Source organism: Oncorhynchus keta, chromosome 22, assembly GCF_023373465.1.
Source record: "Oncorhynchus keta strain PuntledgeMale-10-30-2019 chromosome 22, Oket_V2, whole genome shotgun sequence".
NCBI lineage: Eukaryota > Metazoa > Chordata > Actinopteri > Salmoniformes > Salmonidae > Oncorhynchus > Oncorhynchus keta.
In genome coordinates, this window is record NC_068442.1 from 57,892,847 (window position 1) to 57,908,365 (window position 15,519).

At 45.0% G+C, this 15,519-nt stretch overlaps 1 protein-coding gene across 2 annotated transcripts in view; it reads left to right on the top strand.

The window, feature by feature from the left end:
* The window catches only part of LOC118400710 (actin remodeling regulator NHS-like), a 109,419-nt gene that overhangs the window by 14,829 nt on the left and 79,071 nt on the right, over positions 1-15,519 (top strand). For both annotated transcript variants that reach the window (XM_052475784.1, XM_052475785.1), the window contains exon 2: positions 10,981-11,133. In XM_052475784.1, coding sequence (XP_052331744.1) covers positions 10,981-11,133 — 153 coding nt within the window. The remainder of the gene's footprint in view (positions 1-10,980; positions 11,134-15,519) is intronic.

Genomic DNA, 15,519 nt, shown 5'->3' on the forward strand with positions numbered 1-15,519 from the left:
TTCGTTATTAGCAGGACTTTCATTTTGTTCCAGCTCTCCTTATTATCTCCACAATACCACTGAAGAAGAACAAGACCAGCCCTGTGTCTTTGTTATTATGGTCCTTATCCTCTGGCTTGGCCAGACATCTTTATGATTTCATACTGGGTAAAAGGCCTGGATGTTTCAGCTATAGAGGTTGTGTCATGAAGATGACAATGGTTCCAAAATCTGCTCACTGACTCAGATGTTTTGTCTTTCTCCATACATACTGTAGCAAACGCGTGTTAGACTGAACAAAAATAGAAACACAACATGCAAACATTTCTAAGATTTACAGTTCATATAAGGACATCGGTCAATTGAAAGAAAATCATTAGGTCCTAATCTATGGATTCTCACGACTGGGAAAACATATCTATTTATTCACCAGCCTCAACCCATTTACTCAAAGCATCTTCAACCTATTTAGTCACCAGCCTCAACCCATTTAGCTTCAGCAGGGAAAGATGGAGCCGACAGATGGGGCAGCTCTGCTTCTAGCTCTTAAGCACCTTTGCAGTGTTTTTATTTTATTTTTTTATTTCTTACATTATTAGCCCAGAAATGAGTTGTTATTTCATACAACTGGAAGTAACTTCTGGATATCAGAGCAGCAGTAACTCACCAGAATTACCACCAGGAATAAGACTTTCCCCTTTCACGGAAACATGGCTCTCTCGGGATATACTGTCCGTACAGCCAGTTGGGTTCTCAGTTCATCGCGCACACAGGAATAAAGATCTCTCTGGGAAGAAGGGCCAGGGTGTATGTTTCATGATTTAACTACTCATGGTGTAACATACAGGAACTTAAAGTCCTTTTGTTCACCCGACCTAGAATACCTCGCAATCAAATGCTGAACGTATTACCTCCCAAGAGAATTATCTTCGGTTATAGTCACAGCCGTGTATATTCCCCCCTCAAGCCGATAGCATGACTGCCCTCAAGGAATTACACTTGACTATGCAAACCACACATCCTGAGGCGGCATTTATTGTAGCTGGGGATTTTAACAAAGCTAATCTGAGCAAAACGCTACTGAAGTTCTACAAACACATTGAATTTAGCACTCGCTCTGAGAGCATGGGTCCACTGCTACTCATCTTATTGAAATGCCTACAAGGCCCTCCCTTCAGAAAATCTGACTCCATTTTGCTCCTCCCTTCCTATAGGCAGAAATTCAAACCGGAAGTACCCGAGCTACGGACTATTCGAAGCTGGTCTGACCAATCAGAATCGATGCTTCAAGATTGTTTTTATTCCGCAGACTGGGATATGTTCTGAGTAGCCTCTGGGAATAATATCGACGAATACGGTGACTGAGTTTATCAGGACATGTATAGGAGATTGTGCCCACCGACTATTAAACCCAAACCAGAAACCGTGGATCAATGGCAGCATGGACAACTGAAAGCACGAACCACTGCATTTAACCATGGCTGACTGGGAATATGGCCAAACGGTATAGTTATTCCCTCTGTACATCACAGGCAAAACGTCAGGACAAGGTGGAGTCGCAGATTCAACGGCTCCGACACGAGACTTATGTGCCAGGGACTTCAGATAATCACAACTACAAAGGGAAAACCAGCCACGTTGCGGACAGACTTGCTTCCGGATAAGCTAAACCGCTTTTTGCCTGCTTTGAGGATAACACAATACCACCGACATGGCCAACTACAAAGGACTGTGGGCTCTCCTTATCTGTGGCCCACGTGAGTAAGACATTTTAAATGTGTTAACCCTCGCAAGGCTGCCCACCCAGACAGAATCCCTAGCCACATCCTCAGAGCATGCACAGACAACCTGGCTGGAGTGCATACGGATATATTCAATCTCTCCCTGTCCCAGTCTGCTGTCCCCACTTGTTTCAAGATGTCTACCATTGTTCCAGTACCCAAGAAAGCAAAGGTAACTGAACTAAATGACTATATCCCCGTAGCACTCACTTCTGTCATAAAGTGCTTTGAGAGACTAGTCAACAATCATAACCTCCACCCTACCTGTCACCCTAGACCCACTTCAATTTGCTTACCATTCCAATAGATCCACAGACTGTGCCATCGCACTGCACACTACCCTATCACATCTGAACAAGAGGAATACATATGTTAGAATGCTGTTCATTGACTACAGCTCAGCATTCAACACCATAGTACCCTCCAAGCTCATCAAGTGGGAGGCCCTGGGTGTGAACCCCGCTCTGTGCAACTGGGTCCTGGACTTCTTGACGGGCTGCCCCCGGTGGTGAAGGTAGGAAACAACACTTTTAGTGATCCACAACACTGGGGCCCCACAAGGGTGTGTTCTGAGCCCTCTCCTGTCCTCCCTGTTCACCAATGACTGAGTGGCCATGCACGCCTCCAACTCAATCATCAAGTTTGCTGACTACACAATAGTAGTAGGTCTAATTACCAACAATGACGAGACGGCCTACAGGGAGGAGGTGAGGGCTCGGAGTGTGGTGCCAGGAAAATAATCTCTCACTCAATGTCAACAAAACAAAGGAGCTGATCATGGACTTCAGGAAACGGCAGAGGGAGCACAGACGGGACCCCAGTGGAGAAGGTGGAAAGTTGAAGTTCCTCAGCGTACACATCACTGACAAACACAAATAGTCCACCCACACAGACGGTATGGTGAAGAAGGCGCAACAGCCCCTCAGGAGGCTGAAGAAATGTGGCTTGGCACCTAAAACTTTTACAGCTGCACAATGGTGAGCATCCTGTCGGGCTGTATCACCGCCTGGTACTGCACCGCCCGCAAATGCGGGGCTCTCCAGAGGGTCTGCCAAACGCTTCAACTACCTGCCCTCGGACACCTACAGCACCCGATGTCACAGGAAGGCCAAAGAGATCAAGGACAACAACCACCCGAATCACTGCCTGTTCACCCCGCTATCATCCATTAGGTGAGGTCAGTACAGGTGAATCAAAGCTGCGACCGAGAGACTGAAAACAGCTTCTATCGCAAGGCCATCAGACTGTTAAATAGCCGTCGCTAGCACCTTAGAGGCTTCTGCCCTATATACATAGACTTGAAATCACTGGCCACTTTAATAATATTTACATATGTTGCATTACTCAACTCGTGTGTTTTGTATTTTGTTCTACTGTATTTTAGTCTATGCCGCTCCAATATTTATCGTCCAAATATTTATATTCTTAATTAATTAATAATTGGTTCTTAACTGACTTGTCTAGTTAAATGTAACATGTATTCCCTTACATTGTATTTGTGTGTAGTGTTAGATATTACTACACTGTTGGAGCCAGAAACAAGCATTTCGCTACACCACCGCAACAACGTCTGCTAAACACGTGAACAATAACAATTTGATTTGACTAATCTCAACCTCAAGCCCTTTAGTTACAGACTCATTTAGTCAGCAGCCTCAACCTCAACCCATTTAGCATGTATACAGTTGAGGTCGGAAGTTTTACATACACCTCAGCCAAATACTTTTAAACTCAGTTTTTCACAATTCCTGACATTTAATCCTAGTAAGAATCCCCTGTTTTAGGTTAGTTAGGATCAACACTTTATTTTAAGGATGTGAAATGTCAGAATAATATTAGAGAATTATTTCAGCTTTCATTTCTTTCATCACATTCCCAGTGGGTCAAAAGTTTACATACACTCAATTAGTATTTGATAGCATTGCCTTTAAATGGTTTAACTTGGGTCAAACGTTTCGGGTAGCCTTCCACAAGCTTCCCACAATAAATTGGGTGAATTTTGGCCCATTTATAGGCCTCTTTGCTCGCACACGCTTTTACAGTTCTGCCCACAAATGTTCTATAAGACTGAGGTCAGGGCTTTGTGATGGCCACTCCAATGCAGTATTTTCACGTCCGGATGAAATGCATGCCCAAATTCAACTGCCTGCTACTCATCCCCAGAAGATAAGATATGCATATTATTAGTAGATTTGTATAGAAAACACTCTGAAGTTTCTAAAACTGTTTGAATTATGCCTGTGGGTATAACAGAACTTATTTAGCAGGCGAAACCCCGAGGACAAACCATTGAGATTGACCTCAACAACAACACTCAATGGTGTTCAAAGTGTTTTCATTGGGAATCCACATTTCTAAGGGACCTTCTTGCAGTTCCTATCGCTTCCACTGGATGTCACCAGTCTTTAGAAATTGGTTGTTTTTTCCTTTGTGTAATAAAGTATCTTGAACGAGGGTAACTTGAAGTGTACTGTTAGAGGCGCGTGACCAGAAAGCTACAGTTTGTTTTCCTCCTGTATTGAACACAGATCATCCAGTCTTCAATTTATTGATTATTTAATAAAGTTGTATTACAAAAGTAGTTTGAAATGTTTTGGCAAAGTTTACAGGTAACTTTTGGAGATATTTTGTCGTGCAAGTTGGAACCGGTGTTTTCTGTGACTTAAATGTAAATGTAAATGTTTCTGGATCAAACGCGCCAAATAAATGGACATTTTATTTTTATATAGACGGAATTAATCAAACAAAAATACCATTTGTGACATTTATGGGACATATTGGAGTGCCAACAAAAGAAGCTCGTCAAAGTTAAGGCATGAATTTTATTTTTATTTCTGTGTTTTGTGTCGCTGCTGCAGGGTTGAACTATGCTTCTCTCTCTTTGTTTACTATGGTGCTATCCTCAGATAATAGCATTTTTTGCTTTTACCAAAAAAGCCTTTTTGGAATCTGACATGTTGACTGGATTCACAAGTGTAGCTTTAATTTTCTATCTTGCATGTGTGATTTCATGAAAGTTTGATTTTTATTGGAATTTATTTTCATTTTCTCTGGCTTTTGGCCAGGTGGGATGCTACCGTCCCACATATCCCAGAGGTTTAGCCATTTTGCCACAGCTTTGGAAGTATGCTTGGGCTCATTGTCCATTTGGAAGACGTGTCATTTTCCTTCCCTCATGCAGCCATCTATTTTCTGACTTGCACCAGTCCCTCCTGCAGCAAAGCACCCCACAACATGATGCTGCCACCCCCGTGCTTCACTGTTATACTCAGACATGATTCAAGCAGTTTTAGAAACTTCAGTTTTCTATCCAAATCTATGAATAATATGCATATCTTATATTCTTGGCATGAGTAGCAAGTTGAAATTTGGCACGCTATTTATCGAAAATTATGCCCCTAGCTTTGAGGTTAAGAACAATTTCTTATTTACAAGGACAGCCTCCTTCCTCCCCAACGGGGATTTGAACCTTGGTCTCCCACTTGCCCCGCATTCTGTAGTGCAGACATGGCCTGACAAGGTACAAATCGTCGTTCTGCCCCTGAACAAGGCAGTTGTTGGAAATAAGAATTTGTTCTTAACTGATTTACCTAGTGAAATAAAGGTTTTTTAAAAAATGTAAGGAATTGGTCACTTTCCCATGTTTTACTACAGTATTTATTGTAGACTACACAGTAGCCTAATAAACAAACACATTTCTTTAATAAAAGAATGATAAAAAAATATGCTTTCAAAATAGATGTTGATTTAGTTATGGATCCATAACGAATTACTATGGGAATAAATATCACTGATTTACAGAAATATTGGAACAAAGTTGTCTTAAGGCAAACAATTCAGAATCCTCCGATCCTGTAGCCTACTCCCGGCGTCACATTGTACAGCGTGAGGGTTTAGTTTTTCTCTGAATAGAAACACCATAATATTAATAATGTAATTAAGCCGAATTTATTGAAATCAATCCCAAACACTTATTACAAAAAGGTTTTAAATTCTCTGGTAATGCCAGTACAGAATCCTATCAAATGCTTCTCAAAGATGCCCTCTGGTGGTCAAACTAGTAATAATGTGCAGTTACAGAAAGAATGGCTGAGAATGAAACAACGTGCCACAGAATGCCGACCACTGTAGGCTCGCGTCTAGAGGCTGGGTTTCCCTTTCTAGTCCGTGATTGTTTTTAAGCCCTGCCACATCCGACAAGCGTCAGAGCCGGTGTAGTAGGATTAAATCTTAATCCTGTATTGACGCTTGTCTTGTTTGATGGTTCGTCTGAGGGCATAACACCATCCATATTGGATTTCTATTTGCCATATATTTTTCAACTGTGCTGTGATGTTTCACAGAAGTTCTGAACTTTTTATATTCTCATTTGTTTCTACAGTTTTGTAAATGTAATACTTTTAGCCAAAAAGTTAATTTTTATTATTGATCAATTTTACTTCAAATCACACAGTATTGCTATTTGCAGAGTTGGCTCAAATAAAATAAAAATATTTAACCGATCACAATTTTCTTTAACCAATCTGTCTTTAATGCATGGCCGACAGACAAGTTCCTTACTTTCTTCCCCTTCCACTTGGTTCACCCCTGAAGGCCTGTAGGTTCACCCCCGAAGGCCTGCCTGTAGGTTCACCCCCGAAGGCCTGCCTGTAGGTTCACCCCCGAAGGCCTGCCTGTAGGTTCACCCCCGAAGGCCTGCCTGTAGGTTCACCCCCGAAGGCCTGCCTGTAGGTTCACCCCCAAAGGCCTGCCTGTAGGTTCACCCCAAAGGCCTGCCTGTAGGTTCACCCCAAAGGCCTGCCTGTAGGTTCACCCCAAAGGCCTGCCTGTAGGTTCACCCCGAAGGCCTGCCTGTAGGTTCACCCCGAAGGCCTGCCTGTAGGTTCACCCCCGAAGGCCTGCCTGTAGGTTCACCCCCGAAGGCCTGCCTGTAGGTTCACCCCCGAAGGCCTGCCTGTAGGTTCACCCCCGAAGGCCTGCCTGTAGGTTCACCCCGAAGGCCTGCCTGTAGGTTCACCCCCGAAGGCCTGCCTGTAGGTTCACCCCCGAAGGCCTGCCTGTAGGTTCTCCATTGTACTAACATGTCTATAATAGATCTAAAAGCTGTTAAGATACTGTATGTATGTATGTATGTATGTATGTATGTATGTATGTATGTTAGGGTTTAATGCACTGACTGAATGCTGATCATTTTTTTACTCCGCTGGTCTAGGGATGAAATTACACCCAAGACCAAGTCCTCACTGTCCGACAGAGTCAAGGACTCTACAACTCTCTCCAGCTGGGCCAGCTCACCCTGTAGCCCACTCTGTCCTCTCAACCAGGGGAGTCATGCACCCATTATTTTAGTGGAACAAAATATGTGAGGGTGGATGGCGAATTCAGTGTTCAGAAAAACAAACCGCTTTTCCTGCAACGTAGAGCCATAATCATTATACAGATGTACATTCAAATAAATGTTTTTCTACATAGGTTATCCAAGCACACTGTACCTTGTCATTTTAATGAGGTGTCATTCTGACTTAATCACACTGCTCAATATACTGCACTAACATGCTTCGGACAATACATCCAAATTACAACACAGCACATGGGCTCATGACCAATGTTTTATATACACACTAGATTAAATGAAATGTAGGACTGCTTTTCTGAGGAGTGCCATTATGGCTGACCGGTGGCCACCATGGGTAGAATATGGTATCGGCAATCCTGGGTTTCTAGTCGTACATCCTTGGATCATAACGCACGTCTTTGCAGGTAACTGCCAAAATAAAGGGTCTTTAATAAAGTGTTGGACCACCACGAGCCAGAACCACCACGAGCCAGAACCACCACGAGCCAGAACCACCACGAGCCAGAACCACCACGAGCCAGAACCACCACGAGCCAGAACCACCACGAGCCAGAACCCCTTCAATGCGCCTTGGCATAAATTCTACAAGGGTCTGGAACTCTATTGGAGGGATGCGACACGATTCTTCAACACGAAATTCCATCATTCCACCAGTCCAGAATCTCTCATAAGTTATTCAATTGGGTTGAGATATGGTGATTGACACCCTTTAAACTCCCTATGCTCCTTTTGAGACTCCTCTTTCAAAGTCACTGAGATCTGTTCTAGCCATGGAAGCCTAAATAATAGGCAACTGGGCATTTTATACAGTACATGACCCTGAGCATGATGGGATGTTAATTGCTAAATTAACTGAGGAACCAAACCTGTGTTGATTTGTATCCCTCATTTACTCAAGTGTTTCCTTTATTTTGTCAGTTACCTAAATAATAGCGTCATCACAAATATCCTGATATTATCACGAGGTTCCAGATTACATTTAAACCAATGGTTAGGGTTACATTGTAATCTTGTTCTGCATATCTAAGCAGGACTCTTGTCTGTATCATTGTGACTGGTTGGTTATGTTTTTTAAAATAAAAGAAATGTGCTTCTCTGCTAAAAGCCCAACCTGCCCGCTCCACTGCCCACCCTGTTTGTCCCGTAGCCCACCCTGTTTGTCCCGTAGCCCACCCTGTTTGTCCCGTAGCCCACCCTGTTTGTCCCGTAGCCCACCCTGCCCGCTCCACTGCCCACCCTGTTTGTCCCGTAGCCCACCCTGTTTGTCCCGTAGCCCAACCTGCCCGCTCCACTGCCCACCCTGTTTGTCCCGTAGCCCACCCTGTTTGTCCCGTAGCCCACCCTGTTTGTCCCGTAGCCCAACCTGCCCGCTCCACTGCACCCTGTTTGTCCCACCCTGTTTGTCCCGTAGCCCACCCTGTTTGTCCCGTAGCCCACCCTGTTTGTCCCGTAGCCCACCCTGTTTGTCCCGTAGCCCAACCTGCCCGCTCCACTGCCCACCCTGTTTGTCCCGTAGCCCACCCTGTTTGTCCCGTAGCCCACCCTGTTTGTCCCGTAGCCCACCCTGCCCGCTCCACTGCCCACCCTGTTTGTCCCGTAGCCCACCCTGTTTGTCCCGTAGCCCACCCTGTTTGTCCCGTAGCCCAACCTGCCCGCTCCACTGCCCACCCTGTTTGTCCCGTAGCCCACCCTGTTTGTCCCGTAGCCCACCCTGTTTGTCCCGTAGCCCACCCTGTTTGTCCCGTAGCCCACCCTGTTTGTCCCGTAGCCCACCCTGTTCCCTCTACTACTAATCTGCTGCTTTAGGGGATCTGCTGCTAGTGACATACTTCTGTCTATGGTGCCCCTTGGCTCTTCCCAGCCGGGGGGGTGTGTATATGGTATTATTCAGTGTTAGCACCACCCCCAGTGCTTCTACATCTTTTGTATTCCAGGACAGTAACTGACCCTGGCCACCTGTCATATTTGTTGTTATTCAAATATCTGCCCCGTCATGCCCGGCGACACTTAATAAGAAATATAGGTCATCTAAATTGAAGTAGAACCTCTTTCTAACTGTGGAGAAACGTCAATGATTCAGAGAAACAAAGCAAACAGCATGTTCTAGACATAAGGGCCAGTCATAATCTACATGGTCCCATTCTGGGTCAAATCCCTGGAATCAGGGGATTGAATTCAAACTGAAATCCCTGCCTGGCTTTAATCTGGCTGTGTATACAATAAAACAATAACACAATAGACAATACCTTGGACCAGTTACAATATGTGGTTGATTTCATGGCATCTTAATACCATGACTTTCTACAGATCCTATGTTTTGAAAGTCTTGTAACTGAACTTCATACTCCTGTAGGTGTATAATGTAACCTACTGTATCATCACTACCATAGCATGACCAGAATTATTACAGGAAGCTCAGGAACAGCACTGAGTAAGCATACATTATTCTTCTGGACTTTTCTTGCTTGCTTAAGTGTGTGCATGACACACTTTTCATTTTATATTGCTGTACTATATCTGTCACCATACTACTATACTAGCCTGGTTATATACTGCTCTGTAGCAGTAGCGTCAGGCTAGCCTGGTTATATACTGCTCTGTAGCAGTAGCGTCAGGCTAGCCTGGTTATATACTGCTCTGTAGCGTCAGGCTAGCCTGGTTATATACTGCTCTGTAGCAGTAGCGTCAGGCTAGCCTGGTTATATACTGCTCTGTAGCAGTAGCGTCAGGCTAGCCTGGTTATATACTGCTCTGTAGCAGTAGCGTCAGGCTAGCCTGGTTATATACTGCTCTGTAGCAGTAGCGTCAGGCTAGCCTGGTTATATACTGCTCTGTAGCAGTAGCGTCAGGCTAGCCTGGTTATATACTGCTCTGTAGCAGTAGCGTCAGGCTAGCCTGGTTATATACTGCTCTGTAGCAGTAGCGTCAGGCTAGCCTGGTTATATACTGCTCTGTAGCAGTAGCGTCAGGCTAGCCTGGTTATATACTGCTCTGTAGCAGTAGCGTCAGGCTAGCCTGGTTATATACTGCTCTGTAGCAGTAGCGTCAGGCTAGCCTGGTTATATACTGCTCTGTAGCAGTAGCGTCAGGCTAGCCTGGTTATATACTGCTCTGTAGCAGTAGCGTCAGGCTAGCCTGGTTATATACTGCTCTGTAGCAGTAGCGTCAGGCTAGCCTGGTTATATACTGCTCTGTAGCAGTAGCGTCAGGCTAGCCTGGTTATAATAACTCCACTATTGTATGTAGGTTGAGATTGATTCGAGTTACTGTTGGAAACCAGTGGTAGACCAGGTCGTGTGGGTTAGCTGGTAGACTAGGTCGTGTGGGTGTGGATTAGCTGGTAGACCAGGTCGTGCGGGCAGGTTAGCTGGTAGACCAGGTCGTGCGGGCGGGTTAGCTGGTAGACCAGGTCGTGCGGGCGGGTTAGCTGGTAGACCAGGTCGTGCGGGCGGGTTAGCTGGTAGACCAGGTCGTGCGGGCGGGTTAGCTGGTAGACCAGGTCGTGCGGGCGGGTTAGCTGGTAGACCAGGTCGTGCGGGCGGGTTAGCTGGTAGACCAGGTCGTGCGGGCGGGTTAGCTGGTAGACCAGGTCGTGCGGGCGGGTTAGCTGGTAGACCAGGTCGTGCGGGCGGGTTAGCTGGTAGACCAGGTCGTGCGGGCGGGTTAGCTGGTAGACCAGGTCGTGCGGGCGGGTTAGCTGGTAGACCAGGTCGTGCGGGCGGGTTAGCTGGTAGACCTTATGTTCACAGAACTCATGGAGCGTTTCACCTCATTGGTTTCACACAGATCATTCGGAACCCTGCTCTGCCTAAACACCACCCATTCTCCTGTTCTCATGCATCTCTCTGCCCCTCCACTCCACAGCGGTATCAGACCTGGATGTAGAGTGTAAGTTATCAGACCACTACGTGTCTCCATGGCTCCTCCAGAGGAATGTGTTCCTGCCCTCCACCAGACCACCATGTCTCCAGGAGCTGCACCGCACCGCACAGCAGGGCCTCAGGGCCAGCCACAGAGGTACACGCACGCACACACGATAACAGCACTGGCGCGCACCCGGACACACGATAACAGCACTGGCACGCACCCGGACACACGATAACAGCACTGGCACGCACCCGGACACACGGTAACAGCACTGGCGCGCACCCGGACACACGATAACAGCACTGGCACGCACCCGGACACACGGACACACGATAACAGCACTGGCGCGCACCCGGACACACGATAACAGCACTGGCGCACACCCGGACACACGATAACAGCACTGGCACGCACACACGATAACAGCACTGGCACGCACCGGACACACGATAACAGCACTGGCACGCACACACGATAACAGCACTGGCGCGCACCCGGACACACGATAACAGCACTGGCACGCACCCGGACACACGATAACAGCACTGGCGCGCACCCGGACACCCGGACACACGATAACAGCACTGGCGCGCACCCGGACACACGATAACAGCACTGGCGCGCACCCGGACACACGATAACAGCACTGGCGCGCACCCGGACACACGATAACAGCACTGGCGCACACCCGGACACCCGGACACACGATAACAGCACTGGCGCGCACCCGGACACACGATAACAGCACTGGCACACACCCGGACACCCGGACACACGATAACAGCACTGGCACGCACACACGATAACAGCACTGGCACGCACACACGATAACAGCACTGGCACGCACACACGATAACAGCACTGGCACGCACCGGACACACGATAACAGCACTGGCGCGCACCCGGACACACGGACACACGATAACAGCACTGGCACGCACCCGGACACACGATAACAGCACTGGCACGCACCCGGACACACGATAACAGCACTGGCACGCACCGGACACACTCACACATTGCACAGAAGTTAGGTCTTAAGCAGCAAACATTGTTCAGTCAGTAGCAATTAACCAATCTAATATTCCATCTCTTTATGCTCCTCCACTCTACTTTTGTCTTTGCTAGTCTGTGAAGTGTATTTTATTCTCAGTGTTTTCGTGCGTGTCGTTTTGCATTAGTCAGTAAAGGTCTGAATCTCCTGTTTGTAGGAAGTAACATACAAGTGCCATCTAGTGGATCAATAGAAACACCTCACTCAGAGACGGTAGATATAGTGCGGAGACGGTAGATATAGCGCGGAGACGGTAGATATAGCGCGGAGACGGTAGATATAGCGCGGAGACGGTAGATATAGCGCGGAGACGGTAGATATAGCGCGGAGACGGTAGATATAGCGCGGAGACGGTAGATATAGCGCGGGAGACGGTAGATATAGCGCGGAGACGGTAGATATAGCGCGGAGACGGTAGATATAGCGCGGAGACGGTAGATATAGCGCGGAGACGGTAGATATAGCGCGGAGACGGTAGATATAGCGCGGAGACGGTAGATATAGCGCGGAGACGGTAGATATAGCGCGGAGACGGTAGATATAGCGCGGAGACGGTAGATATAGCGCGGAGACGGTAGATATAGCGCGGAGACGGTAGATATAGCGCGGAGACGGTAGATATAGCGCGGAGACGGTAGATATAGCGCGGAGACGGTAGATATAGCGCGGAGACGGTAGATATAGCGGGAGACGGTAGATATAGCGCGGAGACGGTAGATATAGCGCGGAGACGGTAGATATAGCGCGGAGACGGTAGATATAGCGGAGACGGTAGATATAGCGCGGAGACGGTAGATATAGCGGGAGACGGTAGATATAGCGCGGAGACGGTAGATATAGCGGAGACGGTAGATATAGCGGAGACGGTAGATATAGCGGAGACGGTAGATATAGCGCGGAGACGGTAGATATAGCGCGGAGACGGTAGATATAGCGGGAGACGGTAGATATAGCGCGGAGACGGTAGATATAGTAGTGTGGTGACGGTAGATATAGTAGTGTGGTGACGGTAGATATAGTAGTGTGGTGACAGTAGATATAGTAGTGTGGTGACAGTAGATATAGTAGTGTGGTGACAGTAGATATAGTAGTGTGGTGACAGTAGATATAGTAGTGTGGTGACAGTAGATAGTATAGTAGTGTGGTGACAGTAGATATAGTACAGTAGTGTGGTGACAGTAGATATATTATAGTACAGTAGGTATAGTATGGTGACAGTAGATATAGTATGGTGACAGTAGATAGTGTGGTGACAGTAGATAGTGTGGTGACAGTAGATATAGTATAGTAGCATGGTGACAATAGATATAGTATAGTAGCATGGTGACAATAGATATAGTATAGTAGCATGGTGACAATAGATATAGTATATATAGTATAGTACAGTAGATATAGTATAGTACAGTAGATATAGTAGATATAGTATAGTACAGTAGATATAGTAGATATAGTATAGTACAGTAGATATAGTATAGTACAGTAGATATAGTAGATATAGTATAGTACAGTAGATATATTATAGTACATTTGATATAGTAGATATAGTATAGTATAGTAAATATAGTATAGTAGATTATATAGTACAGTAGATATAGTATAGTAGATTATATAGTATAGTACAGTAAATATAGTATAGTAGATTATATAGTACAGTAGATACTATAGTATAGTACAGTAAATATAGTATAGTAGATGATATAGTATAGTACATTTGATATAGTATATATAGTACAGTAGATATAGTACAGTAGATGTAGTAGATATAGATTATATAGTATAGTAGATTATATAGTATAGTACAGTAGATATAGTACAGTTGATATAATAAATATAGTACAGTAGATATAGTATGGTGACAGTAGATATAGTATGGTGACAGTAGATGTAGTATGGTGACAGTAGATGTAGTACAGTAGATGTAGTACAGTAGATGTAGTAAATATAGTACAGTTGATATAGTAGATGTAGTACAGTAGATGTAGTAAATACAGTACAGTTGATATAGTATAGTACAGTAGATGTAGTACAGTAGATGTAGTACAGTAGATGTAGTAGATATAGTATAGTACAGTAGATATAGTACAGTATAGTACAGTAGATGTAGTAGATATAGTATAGTACAGTAGATATAGTACAGTATAGTACAGTAGATATAGTACAGTAGATCTAGTGCTATTTTACTTACACATGAAGGTACCTATAATAATTCTGATGGGAAAAAACTAATTGGGAAAACAATTGGTGGATATAGTAGTGTGGTGATAGTAGATATAGTATAGTAGTGTGGTCCTTCTGTAGCTCAGTTGGTAGAGCATGGCGCTTGTAATGCCAGGGTAGTGGGTTCGATCCCCGGGACCACCCATACGTAGAATGTATGCACACAAGTCGCTTTGGATAAAAGCGTCTGCTAAATGGCATATATTATTATTATTATTATTATTATAGTGTGGTGACAGTAGATATAGTAGTGTGGTGACAGTAGATATAATAGTGTGGTGACAGTAGATAGTACAGTAGTGTGGTGACAGTAGATAGTACAGTAGTGTGGTGACAGTAGTGTGGTGACAGTAGATAGTACAGTAGTGTGGTGACAGTAGATAGTACAGTAGTGTGGTGACAGTAGATAGTACAGTAGTGTGGTGACAGTAGATAGTACAGTAGTGTGGTGACAGTAGATAGTATAGTAGTGTGGTGACAGTAGATATAGTACAGTAGTGTGGTGACAGTAGATATAGTACAGTAGTGTGGTGACAGTAGATATAGTATAGTAGTATGGTGACAGTAGATATAGTATAGTAGTGTGGTGACAGTAGATATAGTATAGTAGTGTGGTGACAGTAGATATAGTATAGTAGTGTGGTGACAGTAGATATAGTATAGTAGTGTGGTGACAGTAGATATAGTACAGTAGATATAGTATAGTAGTGTGGTGACAGTAGATATAGTACAGTAGTGTGGTGACAGTAGATATAGTATAGTAGTGTGGTGACAGTAGATATAGTAGTGTGGTGACAGTAGATATAGTATAGTAGTATGGTGACAGTAGATATAGTATAGTAGTATGGTGACAGTAGATATAGTATAGTAGTATAGTGACAGTAGATATAGTATAGTAGTGTGGTCCTTCTGTAGCTCAGTTGGTAGAGCATGGCGCTTGTAATGCCAGGGTAGTGGGTTCGATCCCGGGACCACCCATACGTAGAATGTATGCACACAAGTCGCTTTGGATAAAAGCGTCTGCTAAATGGCATATATTATTATTATTATTATAGTGTGGTGACAGTAGATATAGTAGTGTGGTGACAGATATAGTACAGTAGTAGACAGTAGATATAGTAGTGTGGTGACAGTAGATATAATAGTGTGGTGACAGTAGATAGTACAGTAGTGTGGTGACAGTAGATAGTACAGTAGTGTGGTGACAGTAGTGTGGTGACAGTAGATAGTACAGTAGTGTGGTGACAGTAGATAGTACAGTAGTG